We start from the raw sequence: 16,779 nt of genomic DNA, 5'->3' as shown, positions 1-16,779 counted from the left end.
ATTTAATTTGCTTGACAGTCTGTCTTCCAAGATAAATCACAGGTGCCTGAGGTGAGCTCAGCCCCTGGATGGCTAATGATGTCTGAGGAGCCTCATGGACCTCACAAGAGCTGCCCTGGGAGTCACGCTTTACCCTTCCCCCTGTTCGTCTCGGACAGAGGAAGAGGCAAACACGCTGGGAAAGTAATGCTGGCTATCTCAGGAGTCCGTGGATAAGGGAGCCTCAGGCCCACATAAATGACCACAATGTCCACACCTCCAGCAGGGTGTGATGGGGTCCCGGACTAACACCAGGGTGCCAAGAAACAACTAATTACCGTATTTGAATTTTAGGGTCTGCATAGTATCACATTTGGGCAGTACTTTTCAAAAAGTCTATTTGGTTAACAGGCAAGTAAGACAGATCTAAAGCTACGGTAGTAAAGGTTATAAGGGACCCTATTACTAATCGCTAAGAGAGCGATTAAAGACACTCTGTATGGCATTTTCTAAAAAGAAAAACTGGTTTTAAAACGAAATAAGTAGGAGAACCTGAGCAAAACACAGTAGCTCCAATTTTTTTGTTTGTTGGTTGGCTGGTTTTCGGGTGTACAACTGTTTTCTAGGGGACAGGAAACTCCAAGACAATCTTCAAAGACAGCCATGGTTTATATTTCCCAATAACATCTAAGTAGCTCTAAGTAGAGCTCGTTGAGAATTAAATCCTTAACTTCAATGCTTTGATGCTTTAAATGGCCACGTGCTGAATGAGAACAGCTGGGCACACATGCGTGCCTTGAACAAGGGCCCACGGCCCGTGTGTCTACAGGCAGGCACTGTGCTGTAGAGTCCGGATATCCAGTGAAGAGCAAAACGATTAGGATCCGGCCGTGTTATAAGGTAAGGCTGCTCAGGCCCATAAAATGCATATGCAAATCCCAAAATAGTATGTAGACAGCACACCTCTCCACGTAGCTATTTTTGCTCTCCTTTCGACCTCTCTGCAAGTGTCAGCAAAATATCCATTTTCTTAGTTTATATTAACTTTAAAAAACATGAAGACAAAATTATACCGTTGGCCAAATTTAGTAAAGAGAGTGGGTTCTCTGACAGAGCCCTTGGCACAAACCTGAAGACTGAACTCAGGCTCTGCCCCAGGTGCCACGGAGCAGCAGGGGCACATGGAACTTTCTGCACTCAGTCCAACGATGAAGGGAGTGGTCCAGGGGACACCTGTGCTCCTTCAAGTCCTACTGATCTATGAGTTCATGAAATGAACGCAAACTTCAACTATATTTTTAGTAATGTAATCTTTAATATTTAATTTATTTAAAAAATATAGCTATTCCTTTATTTTTATGATGATACAATCTTCCTGGCTTTCACCCTGATTTACACCGTAAGGGCATCATTACATGGGATGACTAGAAGGTCACTTTCATCCCCATCGACTATGACAAAGCATGCAGGGTGAGGACAGGTTCCTAGAGGAAAACGGTCCAGACAGCGGGAGGCTTTGTGCATCATGCCCCTGATGTATTTACCATCTGCTCATGAACACGCAGCTTCATGGCTGCGAATATTCTTTCTTTGCTCGGAGGCCACTAATACCTCCAACAGGTGCTCATGGAGATAGGAAAGTGAAGAGTTACATTTCTTTGGGATTTTTTGAAGATGAATGTGTGGACCTTCATATTCGATGTGCCAATCGTCCCCAGGTAAGGCGGCTCACAACACTGCGAGCCTGTGGAGATCGTCGTTTGGGGGGTACTTAACATTGTACTAAGGCCCTTGTTCATTTACTCTTTTCTTTTTCTTTTCTTTTTTTTTAAAAGATTTTATTTTATTATTTATTTGACAGAGATAGAGACAGCCAGCGAGAGAGGGAACACAGGCAGGGGGAGTGGGAGAGGAAGAAGCAGGCTCACAGCAGAGGAGCCTGATGTGGGGCTCGATCCCACAACGCCAGGATCACGCCCTGAGCCGAAAGCAGACGCTTAACCGCTGTGCCACCCAGGCGCCCCTCGTTTACTCTTTTCTAATTTAAGGGCTTAAATTTTTAAATGTTTGCTGTTCCCAGTTCCTGAAACACCCTTTGCCTGGCCGGCTGATTTGCTCTGCCTCACCCTTTGGGTTTTCGCTTCAAACCTAAGCTCCTCAGACAGCCTTTTCCTGCCCACCCCATGAAAAGGAGACCTTGAGCAAGCGAGGCCTTCTGTAACCCTTACAATGTTTCACAATGGCAACTACTTTTCCACCGGCTTGTCTACATGCTCCTAGGCTCGAACAGGAGGGGGGACTTTGTTTACCTCATCCCAGTGTCCCCAGAGCCTGTGCCGCCCGACACAGGGCAGGTGCTCAAAACGCAACGGTTGCTGGATGAAGGAAGGAGTGCCCAGAAGCACTTCTCTGGGTCCCTGAAGGTTCCCTCGCTTTCTAGACCCCTTGCTCTACAAGACACGCACGATCTGGGTTCATCAAGCAGGTGACAGCTCGGCTACATGGTAAAGACACGTCTGAAACAGGAAGAACGAGTTTAGGGCACGAGGCAGATGCCCTGCCCTGGACGGCTTGGAAGAGGTGAAGTTCCGTTCACCTGAGAACGCGAATGGTCGCGGATGTTCCGGAGCGTAGGGGGTGAGCGTCCGTAACTACAGCTACCGCGTGTTCATACAGTCACGGCACAACATACAGCGCCCCTCCCACCAGGGCATGCACTCCACGGGCAGAGCCCGGACTTTCTCAACTCCAACATTTCTGACCCTCTGGGCTGGCAGTTCCTTATTGTGGGGGCTTCCTGTGCCGTGTACAATGTCTAACAGCAGCCCTGGCCTCTACCCACTAGGTGCCTGTAACAGCTCCCCTCTCTGGGTGCGACAGTCACAGTGTTCCCAGGGATTACGAAGGCACCCTGAGGCGCTGGTAGTGGGGCGATCAAGACCACCCCTGGCTGGGAACCGCGGACACTGTTCAATTGTCTATGATTAAACACTTACAAATTCACTTGGATCCTTTTTATGTGACTAGCTCTTCTCTAAACCTGAAATATGAAACTGGTTGCAAATATAACAACAAACTCTAATCAGTTTCTAATACATAGTAGGTATTTAATAAATACATGTCAAACAAGTCTAGGAAAGAAATGGTAAAATCAGGAGAAACTCCCTCAGCAGCATTGTCCCCTGGTGGCAGGACGCAGTAATGCAGACCGGCCGTCTGCAGCTGAAGTGGGGCTTCAGGAGGCGGCAGGAATGGCTTTCACCCTCAGGGATCCTGACGGGAGGATGCACCAAGAGTGGGGAGGAGGAGCTCGCAGACGCACTCCCCTTGTGAAGGAGCTGCCTATCGTCTGCATTGATACCACATTTCCTGCCTTCTTCATGCTTCCTCTGCGCATTTCCCAGTAATTAGCTTGATGTTAGCATTTAGCCGAAGGCTGGGAGCGAGCCAAGGAGCTCAGACTGTGCAGACACAGACAGGAGACACCCACGTGGCTGGGGCTTCTCAAGCCCCTGCTCTCCAATTGCGTAGATCTGAATTCGAATTCTGACTGCCATTTGTCTGAACTGAAACTCTGGGCCAGTTACTTCAGCTCTATATCCTCAGGGACTATTCCCTCCCTCCCAGAGGTAATTAAAGAGATAAGGTGTGTAGAATTCAGAGCTTGGTATACAGTCGGCGCCCTACAAGTGTAACAGCCATCCCTGTTGTACAGAAGGATAAATACCTCACGTCCACTGTGAGGACTCAGGCCTGTTCCATGTTGCATTTCAATCCAGTCGATGTTTTCCAGAGATACTCTGCTGAATATTGATGTTTACGGACGCGTCCATGACAGTCATTCAGGGACTGAAATGTTCTGTGCTTCCCACCCCAGATGAGCGTTAGGACATGCTAGGGCCTTATGAGAATACCCGCTTCCAAGCCCCACTGCCAGAGACCCGGAGAAGAGGACTGGGAACTTGCACGAAATCACGTGGAGAGGCCGCCTGGGTGACGGAGACGAACCAGAACCACCATGCTACATAATTATTTCATCAGAAGATTGACACGACGGCTGCTGACCTAATCAAAAGCTAAAGGACACAGTTCCTAGATATGTAAGTAATAAACATAATCCCCACACCTCACTCAACCCAGTGCCGAGCAGACAGAAAATGCCGCCCTAACGTCTGTGCTCCGCGTCGGTCTACTGTGTTGGGCACGCGAGCGGCCCTCAAACCAAGTTGGGCGGGCTCTTTCCCGGAGTTTGGAGAGAGCCGTTATTCGAGAAGTAATTTGCACTCTGAGTTTACACAGGCATGCAGGATGGCAGAGAACCGACTTTACGCTTCCCTTTCAGACTGTATCTGGAAAGCTAACGCTAGCACTCCCCCCGCCCCCCAGCTCAGTGACCTTCAGAGCTGCGGGGCAACAGCACTTTCATGTGGCTCAGATCACGGATTCCGCGGAGCGTCTGCAGAGCTGCGAAGACACTGCTGGTGCAGCCCGGCCTCTTTGATCCTCAAGGGGTCACAGAGAAGATCCAAGTGAAATGGAAACCTAACTGTTTTAGACGGAGACTTTATGGAAAAGAAAGCAAAGCCACACACATTGGGTAAGGAAGAATGAACCATGAGAGTTTGCCTTACACCTATCAGGGCCAAGCGTGTCCCAGTGGGAGTCCATCTCAGCAGCAATAGGCAAAAACGATTAGAAATACAGATGGCTGCTTTAAAAAGCATTCTCCCAGGAATCTAGTTAACTTATCAAGCAAAGACAAGGTATGTGCCCCAATTTTGGTTCATCACAAGCTTACACTGCCAGGAAAGTAAAGTAGATAGTTGTGTTACTTTCGTCCTCTAGGAATGGGACCAACTGCCAAGACCAAGTTAGAAGTATGAGATGTCTCCAGAATCGAGCTTCTGAGAGACAATGGGGCGTAGGAACAGGGGAGGCAGGAAAAGCTTCCAGAACCCAAGGCATGGCTCTCCGTCAAAGAGCAGAGGGCATGAAGACTAAGAGAGTCGGCCAGGTGGACAGCGAGCTGAGCACAAAGATGGCCCCAGGAAGGGTCCTGCACCTGCAAGTCATGCCTGGGACCCAGCGTGTGGCTACTGCAGGAAAGCTGAGGGGCCCCAGAGGCGCTGGAGGCTGTCCGCTGATCACATGCCTTGAAAGCAGATATGAGCGGCACATCGCCACCATGGACAACAAAAAAACACACCAAAGGGTCTCTGGGCGGTTCAGTGGACATTAGAATTGACATTTTATTGATTCACGACTAGGGTCAGATACTACAGGCTCAGTATTGCTCTTAAAGAGTTTGCTTTAATCCAGGGTTAAAATAGGTGCTATTGGAAAGTGTAAGGTGATCCAGCCCTTCTTCAAAAGATATAAAATGCGGGGCGCCGGGGTGGCTCAGTCGATTGGGCACCTGACTCTTGGTTTGGGCTCAGTTTCTGACCTCGGGGACCTGGGATTGAGCCCCGTGTTGGGCTCCATGCTCAACACGGGACCTGCCTGGATTCTCTCTCCCTCTCTCTCCGCTCACCCCCCCCCCCCCACATGCGTGTGTCTCTCTCTCGCTCTCTCCCTCTCTCTAAAATAAATAAACTTTTTCACGAAAGGATATAAAATGCATTTATCAGATGATTAAAATAAATTTTAATTTTCTACATTTTTGGAGAAAGTACAAAGAAAAGAGAGTTATTTGATTTCAGAGATCGCGCAGTTGCTATCATAAAGGAGAACAGGCATTTCGACTGCCCTGCATTTGCGCAGTGCTCAGTTCTCACGCCTGCCCCGCGCGCTCGGCACAGGTACGTCTGCGGTGCGCAGAGCCTCACCGAGTCCCTGGCGGTCCAGCAGGCCGGCTCCGCAGCTTGGCTCTCCCTAGCTGACAGGTGCGGATCGGGGACGGACAGCAAGCATGCTGCGGGGCCCGGAGGGGGTGAGACCCCAGTCTCCCGACCACTGACATCGACACTCCACCAGTACTTCCTCGCAGTCCGGTTTTGTTGCGGGAGGCGACGGACTTGGCTTGAAAACAAAGCAAAGCGGCCTCTGCGCCCCGCGGGTGGCCGGCGGCCCACTTCGAGCCCAGCACCGTCAGCGGCGGCTTGGCCCGGACTCGTCGGTCGGGTCTGAGAAGCGGCTGCGCTGGGGGGCGTGAGGCCGTCTCCTGCATGGACCACAACGAACCCCGGGAGACTCGCGGAGCCTCCCTCGGCGAGTCCTACCGGACGCCCTGCCCTTCTCTGGTGACCTCACGGATCATGCCCCTCGGCGACAAGCGTGGGCTGCGCCCCTACCGTGCGCATGCGCCGATTCCGAAGCACACGCCCCCGCGGCTGGGAATGCGGCCGCTGCACGTGCGGAGCTAACGCACCGGCAGGGCTCGGGCTCCTCGCGACCGCTGCAGGTGCGTCCTGGACACCGGCCCTGCCGCGGGGACCCGCGTCCTACCCCCTCGGTCCCTAATGGGTTCCTCCACCCTTTCACTTCTTCCTTCCTTGCATCACGACTCCTGTATTTCATTACCCGTAAGTACCCAGAAATAGACGTCTGAGATCTGTCGTAAATATATACGCTGAGTATTTCCACCTCTCAATAACAGATTCTTTGAGGCTTTATTAAAATAGTTTACTTCTTTCATGAGTCTATTACCTGTTTCTTGAAATTGCATCTGAACGTTTGTCCTTTTCTCTGAAAACATAAGTCTGGTCATATGCACGACTCTGTATTTTCAAATGTGATCTTACCTGTTTTTTGTCAAGTGGTAATTTTGAAAGGTCTTCATGACTTCCCAAAATTCCAAATTTCTTTTCTTCATTTCTCTTTTAAAAATAGATAGAAAAAAATAAAACTAAAAATAGATAGTAAAATGAGTACAATTGCAAAATTCTACATTTAGAATTTTAAAAAAATTTCATTCTTTAGTCCATATTTTAAAAGCCAACTGGTCTAATTCTATAGCAAGGTTCAGGAAGAGAAACATGTTCTTACTGGGTTCTTCCCATTGGTGAGCACTTAGCAACTTCACCTGGACAATAAGTTCTAAGTTCTCTCAGGTTGCAGTTCCTTTTTTTTTTTTTTTTAAGATTTATTTATTTATTTATTTATTTATTTATTTATTTATTGGGGGGAGGAGCAGAGGGAGAAGGGAAGAATCTCCCCGCTGAGCACAGAGCCTGACCCGGGGCTCGATCTCATGACCCTGAGATCATAACCTGAGCCGAAACCTAGAGTTGGACGCTCAACTGCCTGAGCCACCCAGCCCCCCTCAGGTTGTAGTTCTGATTAGACCTGTAAATGACACACTTAAAAGTAAAGCGAGAGATGGGGCTCCTGGGTGGCTCTGTTGGTGAAGTGTCTGCCTTTGGCTCAGGTCATAATTTCAGCATCTGGGATGGAGTCCTGCATCGGGCTCCCTGCTCAGCAGAGAGTCTGCTTCTCCCTCTCCCGCTCCCCCTGCTTCTGTTCTCTCTCTCTCTGACAAATAAATAAATAAAATCTTTAAAAAAAAAAAAAAAAAAGGAAAGTGGGAAATTCCTGCCATCAACTCACTGAGTTCTAGATGTTAGACACTGGAGGAATCCAGCAAATGGTGTATTTCTCCAAAGATTTCACACAAATAGTATAATAATAACTACATTTAAAGAAGGCTTTATAATTCTCAAAGTCCTTTTACATATTTATTTCATTTTATCTTTATGATGTAGATGTAAATTCCCATAGTACAGTTGGAGAAAGTAAAGCTCAGAGAGCTTAGTATTTACTTGAGAATCCCAAGTGGTGAGTGGCAAAACAGAGCAGAAATTAGAATGGTTCTCTTTTCTCTCAGTGATCTTAGAATTGCAAGAAACTTTTACAACCATTTGGCTCAACTGTCCACTCACTGTAGGAAGGCCTTCTCAAAACTCCTAATATTGGTCATCCAGCATTTATTGATTGCTTGCCATGATGGGGAACTCACTACTTCACAAGAGAGCTCACTCTGTTAGATAGATCTTGTTATGATAAGTTTGTTTTTACACAGATCTAAAATTGAACTACATGCAACTTTTGCCCATTGCCTCTCTTCCTGTTTTTGAAGAGACAAAAAAGGCAAGTATACATCCTAGTCAAAATTGGGAGTTCTAAATATATTTACCTTGTTCCCCTTCAATCCTCCTTCTCTGGAAGCAACAGCCAGTTCCTTCCATTCCCCATCATATGACACCTTAGCCACACCTGTCCCCATGCCGGCCCTTCTCTGAATGAATCTATCTCTCAGTGGTCCTCCTGGGTGTAGAGGACTGCCCCCCCCCCCCCACAGTTCTACACAACATCCCACCTGTGCCCGAAACACTTCTGAACATAGTACCCATTCAACTACATGCTCTATGTCTTTTATGGCTTCTCGAGATCGCAGTGCCGCACAGGATAACTCTCTCCGGTTAATACCCTTCGATCTTTCTTTCTTAAACTACTTAATGCCAAGCCTAGTCTCCCATATTACATGCGAGTAATTGATTTCTGAAGTTTTCAGTGTAGAAGTTAAGAGTCTGTGAAATTCCCCCAAATCAGAATTGGCTACTGATGCTTGACCATGCTGTGTGAATGGAAGGTGGGCTGGGAGCACGAGGCCACGGCAAACATGGCGTCCACTACAGATAATACATCATTATACTTAACATTTCGTGATTTTTTCCTGTATTCTTTTAAATAGGAAATGTCCAGTGAGCTCCTGTTAAACAGACACAAGCCAAAGGACCATGCTGTTTTGGGAATGACTGGACATGTCATCATGGACCACGTTGTAGTACGGTGGTTTTAATGAGAATAGTGTTTAAAAATATAATTTTAAATTATCAAGTTGAATTACCTTGTTCATCTCTGCATCCTCCTGGAAACCTTTCTTACGGCCCTGGAACATCTCAGAAATCCACTTTTTAAGTCTCAGTAAGAGATAAAACAGGGACTTTGGACTTGGCACCAGGTTGAAGGGAACAGGTAGAGTTCTTCCCTCCTCAAAGTAGGAAAACCAAAGTTTGGCCCTTGCGAATTTCCATTCCACATCAGCGTCATCCTATAAGAATACACAGGACAGTTCAGCAAAGAGGCGTAAACAGAACTACCCGGATTCTTCCAGCAACTTGTAGCCAGATGCCTGCAAACACTCTCGGTCCCCGAAGACCAGGCCAAGATTTGTTTTAAACGTTAAAGTTCTGCTCAGACACTCTTTCCAAAATCTGTCTGAAATTTTACCAGGCTTACAGAATGACGGATCTCAAAATGTGCTTATGTTTATAAATATCCTGAAAGATATAAATCTATTTTTCTACATTCTAAAAAAAAACACCATGAAAAATTATTCACTCTTTTGTTCTGCAGGAGATCATAAATTTGACCAACATTTCTGGAACAAAAACTTACTCTATCATTCTAAATTCAGGAAAGGGTCAATTTTGTACATCACTACAAACAAGATTTGGAGACTACTGGTATTTGCAAGCAATAATTTTTTTTAAATAAAATATAAATTCAAGGTGACATAGTATTTCTAAGGTTTTTTGTTTTTTTTTAAATAATGAATCAGACAACATTTCTCCAAGCGAAGAGTTAACATTTTCTAGATTACCGGCCAGACAAGTATATAAAACAGGCAAAGAACAAACGAGGAAAAGGACCCTGTATGTTCCCCACCACTGCTGAGTTGGTGCCTGGAATACATTAAAACATGGAGTCACAGAGCATACAAATGTACAGAAATTATACCTCAATTTCCTGGAAGGAACTGTTGATCATTGCAATTAGCATATTTAGCAAAACAATGACCATTGTGACATTATAGACTCCATAAAGAACATAACCGATGTTTTCAATGAATTTGTGATTATAGTTGATGACCACTGACTTCACTTCAGAAAGTCCAAAGATAGCCCAGAACAGTGTCTTAAAGCTCTCCTCCACTCTGGGGAAAAATAAAGAGAGAAAGGAGATAGTACAGTGTATAAATGACAATAATCCCATAATAAAATTGAGTTGATTTAGTGACTTTGCCAATTACTGGATATTCATGAGAAAATTCTTTACTTCTCTGAACCTGTTTTCTGTACAATGGGTACAATAACTTCCATCTCCCGGATGGTTGTAGGGTGAAGCACTCAGCTCAACGTGTAAGCACTTAACAAATGCTATCAACATAACTTCCTCGCCACAGACAGCAACATTCAAGCAATGCATAGCCTTGGCAATGGAAGTGTTAAACGTATTATTTAATAAAAATAATACAATTTGTTAGACTCCTATTAGGTCTCCTGCTTATCTATACTTCTACTTATGTCTGATAAATAGGTAATAATAGTGTGTGTCTTAAGGAGCATAGGACAATGACGCTATTACCAAAATCACTGTCGAGTCTTGGGTAGGAATGTCAATGCTTTATGCGTAATTATGGATCAAAGCGAAGCCCCTCAGCTTAACTGAGCTGGTTTCATTTCTCTGATGAACTGCACTTGACAAGACGACGGCTAACAACAGTTTGTGCTTCAGTCGACGCTTCTCATTGTAACACGCACGACCTAGCACTTGAGTGATTGACCCTAAGCAGACGCTATAAAACACACTTGCGGCCGTGGTGAACCTAAGTGGAAACTCTCGTCACTGTGGATAACCTGGATCTTCTCAGTGATAGATCTCGAACTGGGCTAGGAAAGCAGCTGTCCTCCTAGTGCCCCAGGCGTCTGACGAGCAGGTCAGAGCGCAGAGGCTGGAGTCCGGGACCAGGGCTCCCGCCCCGGCTTTTCCATACGCTAGCAGCTACACGACGTTCAGCAAGTTACTAGCTTTTCTGAGCTTCAGTCTCTCCTTTTTGTGGACAGAGACAGTACAGTGACGCGAGTGAGGTAAGATACCACAAGAACTGGCGCTAGAAACGTCAGCTATTACGACTTCGTATTAGGAAGGTGCCTACGTTTTCGAGTTCTTCCAATTCATTTAAAAATCCTCCCGTTCTGCTAAAGAGAAACATCAACCCCCCCAGGGACACCTATGAACCCTGTTACGCTAACATCTGGTTAACCTGCGATCTCCACCCCCTGAGCGTCTGCGGTCACGTACGTCGTGAAAGCTTCGTTTTGCTTTGCGCCGATGTAGTACGAGTAGAGGTTGAACATCCCGATCATGAAGGCCACGAACACCATGATGAAGATGACCATGAACTTGAAGATGTCCTTCACTGTTCTCCCGAGCGATATCTGCAGGGGCCCGAAGCTTTCGTTGGCTGGTAAAATATAAGCTATTCTTGAGAAACTCAGAACTACAGCGATTGCATAAAGACCTTCAGATATGATTTGAGGGTCAGAGGGGTCCCACTTGATCCTGGCTAGGAAAGAGCAAAGACAGAGTCATCATGAGTTTCTGGAAGTTGTTGACTCAGGTACTTCTTTTCTGCTTTGGAATTATAATTACATTAGGAAACACAAATCTGATGGAAATGGGATCTTTAAGCGTCGAGCATATTGAAGCTTCTGAATTATAAGAAAATGACCCTCCTGATTTGCTGGCAATTTTCCATAAAAATATAGCATAATGGTTAAGAGCTCAAGCTAGGGACTTGGTATCTGCAGAAATTCCTGTGTGTGTGTGTCTGTGCGTGCGTGTGCGTGAGCTGCTGCAGATTGCTTAAATTCTCTTACTTTTATTTTTGCATCTTTAAAAGTGAGTTACCACTCCTCCCTTTCTTCATCTACTTGAAAATTCAATAAGCCAACATACACTGGGTGTTTAGAACACGCTCGGCACTACACAAGGGGTGGTGTGTATTACTGAACCTTGAACTTATAATTACACTATAATGTAACCTGGAGCTTGCAAAATACTCACAGTTATTTCAACTTACTAGAAATAATTTTTATTGATCGCTCAAATAAATCTATTTTTCCCATAAAAATGTAGCAAGTATTCATTTTTTCATTTTTCTGGCATTATTATATTAGGTCATCAAAACCCAATTAAGAAGCCATTATGGGGGCGCCTGGGTGGCGCAGTCGTTAGGCGTCTGCCTATGGCTCAGGGCGTGATCCCAGCGTTCTGGGTTTGAGCCCCGCATCAGGCTCCTCGGCTGGTAGCCTGCTTCTTCCTCTCCCATTCCCCCTGCTTGTGTTCCCTCTCTCGCTGGCTCTCTCTGTCAAATAAATAAAATCTTTAAAAAAAAAAAAAAAGAAACCATTATGAAGAAAAATGCAAAACAATGTGTAAGAAAGAGGAAAAATAGGATTCTATTTGCTTATTTGCTGGGAAGTGAAATCAGGAAGGGATACAAGAAACCAGTAAAAGCAGTTTCCTGTTTTATAGTAAGTCTATGAGTACAATGCATAAATAGATAACTGTGACTTTTTAAGATTCTGTATATTAAAAATGTGCTAACCATTAAAATAAATACTAAAAAATACTAATACAGAGATCTCTATAAGACACAGCCAATAAACCCAGAAATGTGAGCTGTTCGTTAACTGACTTAAAACAAGTATTGAAAAGTGATCCCACCTCGGGGTTCTGCAAGGAGGGACCTCCCCTAAGCACCCACTGAATCTGTTTCCATCCTGACTCCCCTTCCTCCTGGGGGTGGAACACCTGTTCTGGTTGCTACCCTGGGAGGGTGCATAACTGAGCATATGGGGTTCAGCTCCATCCTCCTTTTCCTGGGAGTCCTTGTCTGCTCCCCCATGAAGGCATTTCACACCACCTCACACCTGCTGCCCTGTCCACTGCTGTCTGGAGACCCAAGGACACTTCTGCCTCATTCTGGGGGTGACTGTACTGAGCCCGTGGGCTAACAGACTCAGACTCCGCTCGTCCAGCCTGAGCTTGGTCCGCACAGGATGCTGGGATCTGGCCTCACAGCTTTGTTTTTCTGATCGAGTTCGGAGCCTGTTTGGGGAAGAGTGCTGCGACTTATGAGCAGCTCCCCAGGGATTCTACCGTCCCTGCGGCCCCATAGTTTAGTGTCTTAGATGGAAGTGATACTCAGACATGGGCTGTCTGTAATAGACACAAAGAAACAGTCTAAGACAAACGGCAGGCGTTCTCAATGGCGGTTTGCCAACTGGTCCAGGAGAGAAAGGGACAGGGTTCTTGTGATTCAGAGGTTTCTAGGAGAAAGACCAAGGGCAGGAGCTCAGAGCTTCTGCAGAAGCCAGCAGTTCTGTGAGAACTGAGTCGTAACCGAGCTCCGACTGACTCTCTTTTATCGGAAAACTGCATTTTTATTAACTGACATTGCGCACCACAGACTCACCCAAGTTGTAATATCTCACATTGTCTCCCAGTGTGACTTTGGTCAAGTCCTTCAGAGTATCATTCGCATCAACGATGCGCTGGGCTTTGGAAGCGTGCCAAAATGCCATGAATCTTGCGATGAATGATGCCGCAAAGATTGCTAACATGCCAAAATCAAGCATATTCCACAACTCAAACAAGTACTCCTTGGGGCCCTCCGTCCAAATTTCTTTACATTCGGCCCATATCATGCCTGCATCGGAAAGGGGTTAAAACAGATCCAATTCAATTTCATTCTGGCCTTAGCGCTTCAGTAAAACAAGTTTGAAAGGTCTCAGCCTCACATTCGAAACCCGTCAAAATCTGGCCACACCCCACCCACCCACCCCTAATGCCCACGTCCCCACAGATCTCAGTCCAGCCATAGCGGTGGGTCACCGGAAGGCAATCCGACAAAGATTAAGAGTGCCCAAACAACAATCTTTATTTTTTTATTTCTTAAGTGGTCTCTACGCCCAGTGTGGAGCCCGACTCGGGGCCTGAACTCATGACCCTGAGATCGAGACCTGAGCTGATGGCAAGCATTGGTGCTTCACCGACTGAGCCACTCGGGCACCCCATCAAGCCACAATCTTTAATCTGCTGATTCTGTACATGTAAGTGCACTTAAAAGACGTCCAGGGGCACCGGGCTGGTAAGGTATGCTGACTCCCTGCTCAGGAGACTGCCCCTCCCCCAGTTGTGCCCGCTCATGCGCTCTCTCTCTCTCTCAAATAAATAAAATCTTAAAAAAATAAAAAAACATCTGAGCTGGACACTTAACCGACTGAGCCATCCAGGCGCCCCTAAAAGTAGCATGAACTCTTAAAGAAAAGTTTAATAATAATCATAATTATCTGAAATGTATTAGACACACACCCTATGTGCCAAGCACGGTGCTACGTACTTTATATATACTGACACACGCACAAAACCCAGCATGTGGGCGGGTAGTTTAAGGAGACAAAGGCCAGGTCCAAATGACCATTCTTATTTTACATCAAACGCTCAGTGAAATGTAATTTATTTCTCATAGTTCTATGGTATCTGGTAAATGTCACTTAAATTAGAAAAGAAATAGGGACAGATCAAGCTCTCCTCTCTCTAAGGTGATGCAGCACACCTGCTAAGCCCCCATCCCTATTTCTCCTGCGAGCGGGCGTTCTAGTATTTAGTGGACATCTTCACCTGAAAATCCCACGGGCGCTCAAAGCCAACCACAACCCAGACCTTTTCATGCTGCCAGTGCCAAGCAGGACCGTCCCTCCGTCCCTCCATCCCTCCGTCCCCCTCCCCCCAGAGAAGCATAGCCACCACCCAGCGATCCCAGGTGGAGTCCATACCGCTCCCTCTGTGTGAAGAGTGCACTCCTCCTGCTTCCTCAAGGCCTGAGTCCCTGCCTTCACCCGACTGGGGTGGGGGAGGCCGCAGCCTTCTCTCAGGCTCGGACTCACTCTCACCTCTCAGCTGCCGTGACCTTGCTAAGATGTGGTGGCACCGCGTCGCCAATGCTGGAACCCACCACCCACCGTTAGCCATCTCGCCACCCCTGCCTTCCAGGGCACCTGCGCTCCAGCGGGGCCCCCCTCCTGACCCGCACCTGCGCTCCAGCGGGGCCCACCACCTGACCCGCACCTGCGCTCCAGCGGGGGCCCCCCCCTCCTGACCCGCACCTGCACTCCAGCGGGGGGCCCCCACCTGACCCGCTCCTGCGCTCCAGCAGGGCCCACTACCTGACCCGCACCTGCGCTCCAGCAGGGCCCCCCTCCTGACCCGCACCTACACTCCAGCGGGGGGGGGGGGCCACCTGACCTGCTGTGCTCCAGCGGGGGGGGGGTTGCCCTCCTGACACGCACCTGCGCTCCAGCAGGGGCCCCCACCTGACCCGCACCTGCGCTCCAGCGGGGCCCACTACCTGACCCGGACCTGCGCTCCAGCAGGGCCCCTCTCCTGACACACACCTGCGCTCCAGCAGGGGGGGGGGGCTCCTGACACGCACCTGCCCTCCAGCGGGGCCCCTGGCCTGACATTTCAGGTGTGCTAGGGGCCGTCCTAGCTCCACAGCTTCCTGTGCAACGGTTCCAAGCCTTGTGGTGTCCTTACCCCCCAAACACTCAGTCCGTGAACACTGCCTTATCTCCAAAGTCTTAGATGGAAGGTACTGCCCGGGGAGGCCTTCTCTGCCCTTTCTACATCCCACCTCATTCAGACTTAGATGCCCAATCTGTGTATGTTCATATTATCCTAATAATGTCTCAATTATAACATTTGTCATGGGGTGTCCGTTATTGACTTACATATTGACCTGACCCCCACACTTAACTCCCTTCCCTGCAAGGGCTCTGCCTCATTCACCTGGGTACCCTCCTTACCTAACAAAGGCACCGCCTAACCACTGAAGTTATTTGTTCATAAACATCCGATTGAAATACCTTTCTCCTTTGCATTATATTTGACAACAAGCCGCGTGTACGACTGCTTCTCAAGACAGTGCAGTGATTCGGCTTTCTCTGGGCCTCACTTACTTGGGATCTAAAGCAAACACTGTAAAACAGATGTTAGTGTGACGCTACGGACTGACGTTACGGACTGAACCGAGGCACAGAGACCGTGTGATCTAAGGCACGTACAGTGCTTTGAACAGTTCAGTGCAGAGTAGCTGTTCAGTAAATGCGAGTGACTATTAGCTCACTTCCTACTAAATCGCAACATGTTTTTAATCTGACATCCCAAAATACGAATAGCATTACTTCCTCACTGGCCAGATCTAACACCATCCTACTGTCCTCATCTGGGTTTTTCTTGGGAACTTAAGAAGCACGTGGTGTGTGAGAAGGCTGTGCACCTGGTGCTGGACCCAAGATCACCACACTTCAACAGCACACAGAAGACCCCGGTGGGTGCTGGGTGCACCGCATCACGCTGGACACGTCCGTGCACCTGACGTGCGAAGGGTCAGCCTCGGCCGGTCCAGCTGTGAGGCCGCACACGCACACACATGATGACAGAATACCGGTGTTTACCTATTACCCAGGATATAATGAGCATCTCCATCCACGAGAAGCAGGACGTCTTCATCCTGAACAGCTGCTTTGCATTATCTGTGCTGGTTTCATTGGGAAGGAGTTTGGTGCCCTCGAATCTGTCAGCTGCGTTCATGACTAGCAGTCCCAGAAAGATGGTAAAGGAGGCGGCATGAGCCACGAACTTCATGAACGGTCCGCGCATGATCTTTCCCATCTGCCACGAAACACCCCGAAAGAAAATCTTAACTTCGTTTCGTACACTTTGCAAAACACACACGCATATACACAAGCACAAATATCGCTGTATTCCAATGTTCTCCCAAGGTCATTATGTATATTTAGGTAACTGATAGAAGAATAATAACTCTTTATGCTGTCTGAAGATGTTGGTCATATCCCTCATCTGCATATGCTGATATTCTGGATTTATAATTCAATCGGTTCACTTTTCTGTTCAATGATTCTTAAGTTCTTAAAATATAACACTGAC

General features: G+C 47.4%; 1 protein-coding gene across 2 annotated transcripts in view; it reads right to left on the bottom strand.

Moving 5' to 3' along the window:
* TRPC6 (transient receptor potential cation channel subfamily C member 6) overlaps positions 1-16,779 on the bottom strand; it is a 108,874-nt gene that overhangs the window by 4,380 nt on the left and 87,715 nt on the right. For both annotated transcript variants that reach the window (XM_045797629.2, XM_045797630.2), the window contains exons 5-10: positions 16,287-16,503; positions 13,244-13,477; positions 11,065-11,329; positions 9,721-9,916; positions 8,828-9,031; positions 6,723-6,797 (exon numbers count right to left, since the gene is read on the bottom strand). In XM_045797629.2, coding sequence (XP_045653585.1) covers positions 6,723-6,797; positions 8,828-9,031; positions 9,721-9,916; positions 11,065-11,329; positions 13,244-13,477; positions 16,287-16,503 — 1,191 coding nt within the window. The remainder of the gene's footprint in view (positions 1-6,722; positions 6,798-8,827; positions 9,032-9,720; positions 9,917-11,064; positions 11,330-13,243; positions 13,478-16,286; positions 16,504-16,779) is intronic.

Source organism: Ursus americanus, chromosome 16 (genome assembly GCF_024610735.1).
Source record: "Ursus americanus isolate L20-20 chromosome 16, mUrsAme1.1.p, whole genome shotgun sequence".
Lineage (NCBI taxonomy): Eukaryota > Metazoa > Chordata > Mammalia > Carnivora > Ursidae > Ursus > Ursus americanus.
Note: the sequence above shows the minus strand (reverse complement) of the source record. Positions and strands in the feature narration are given on the sequence as shown.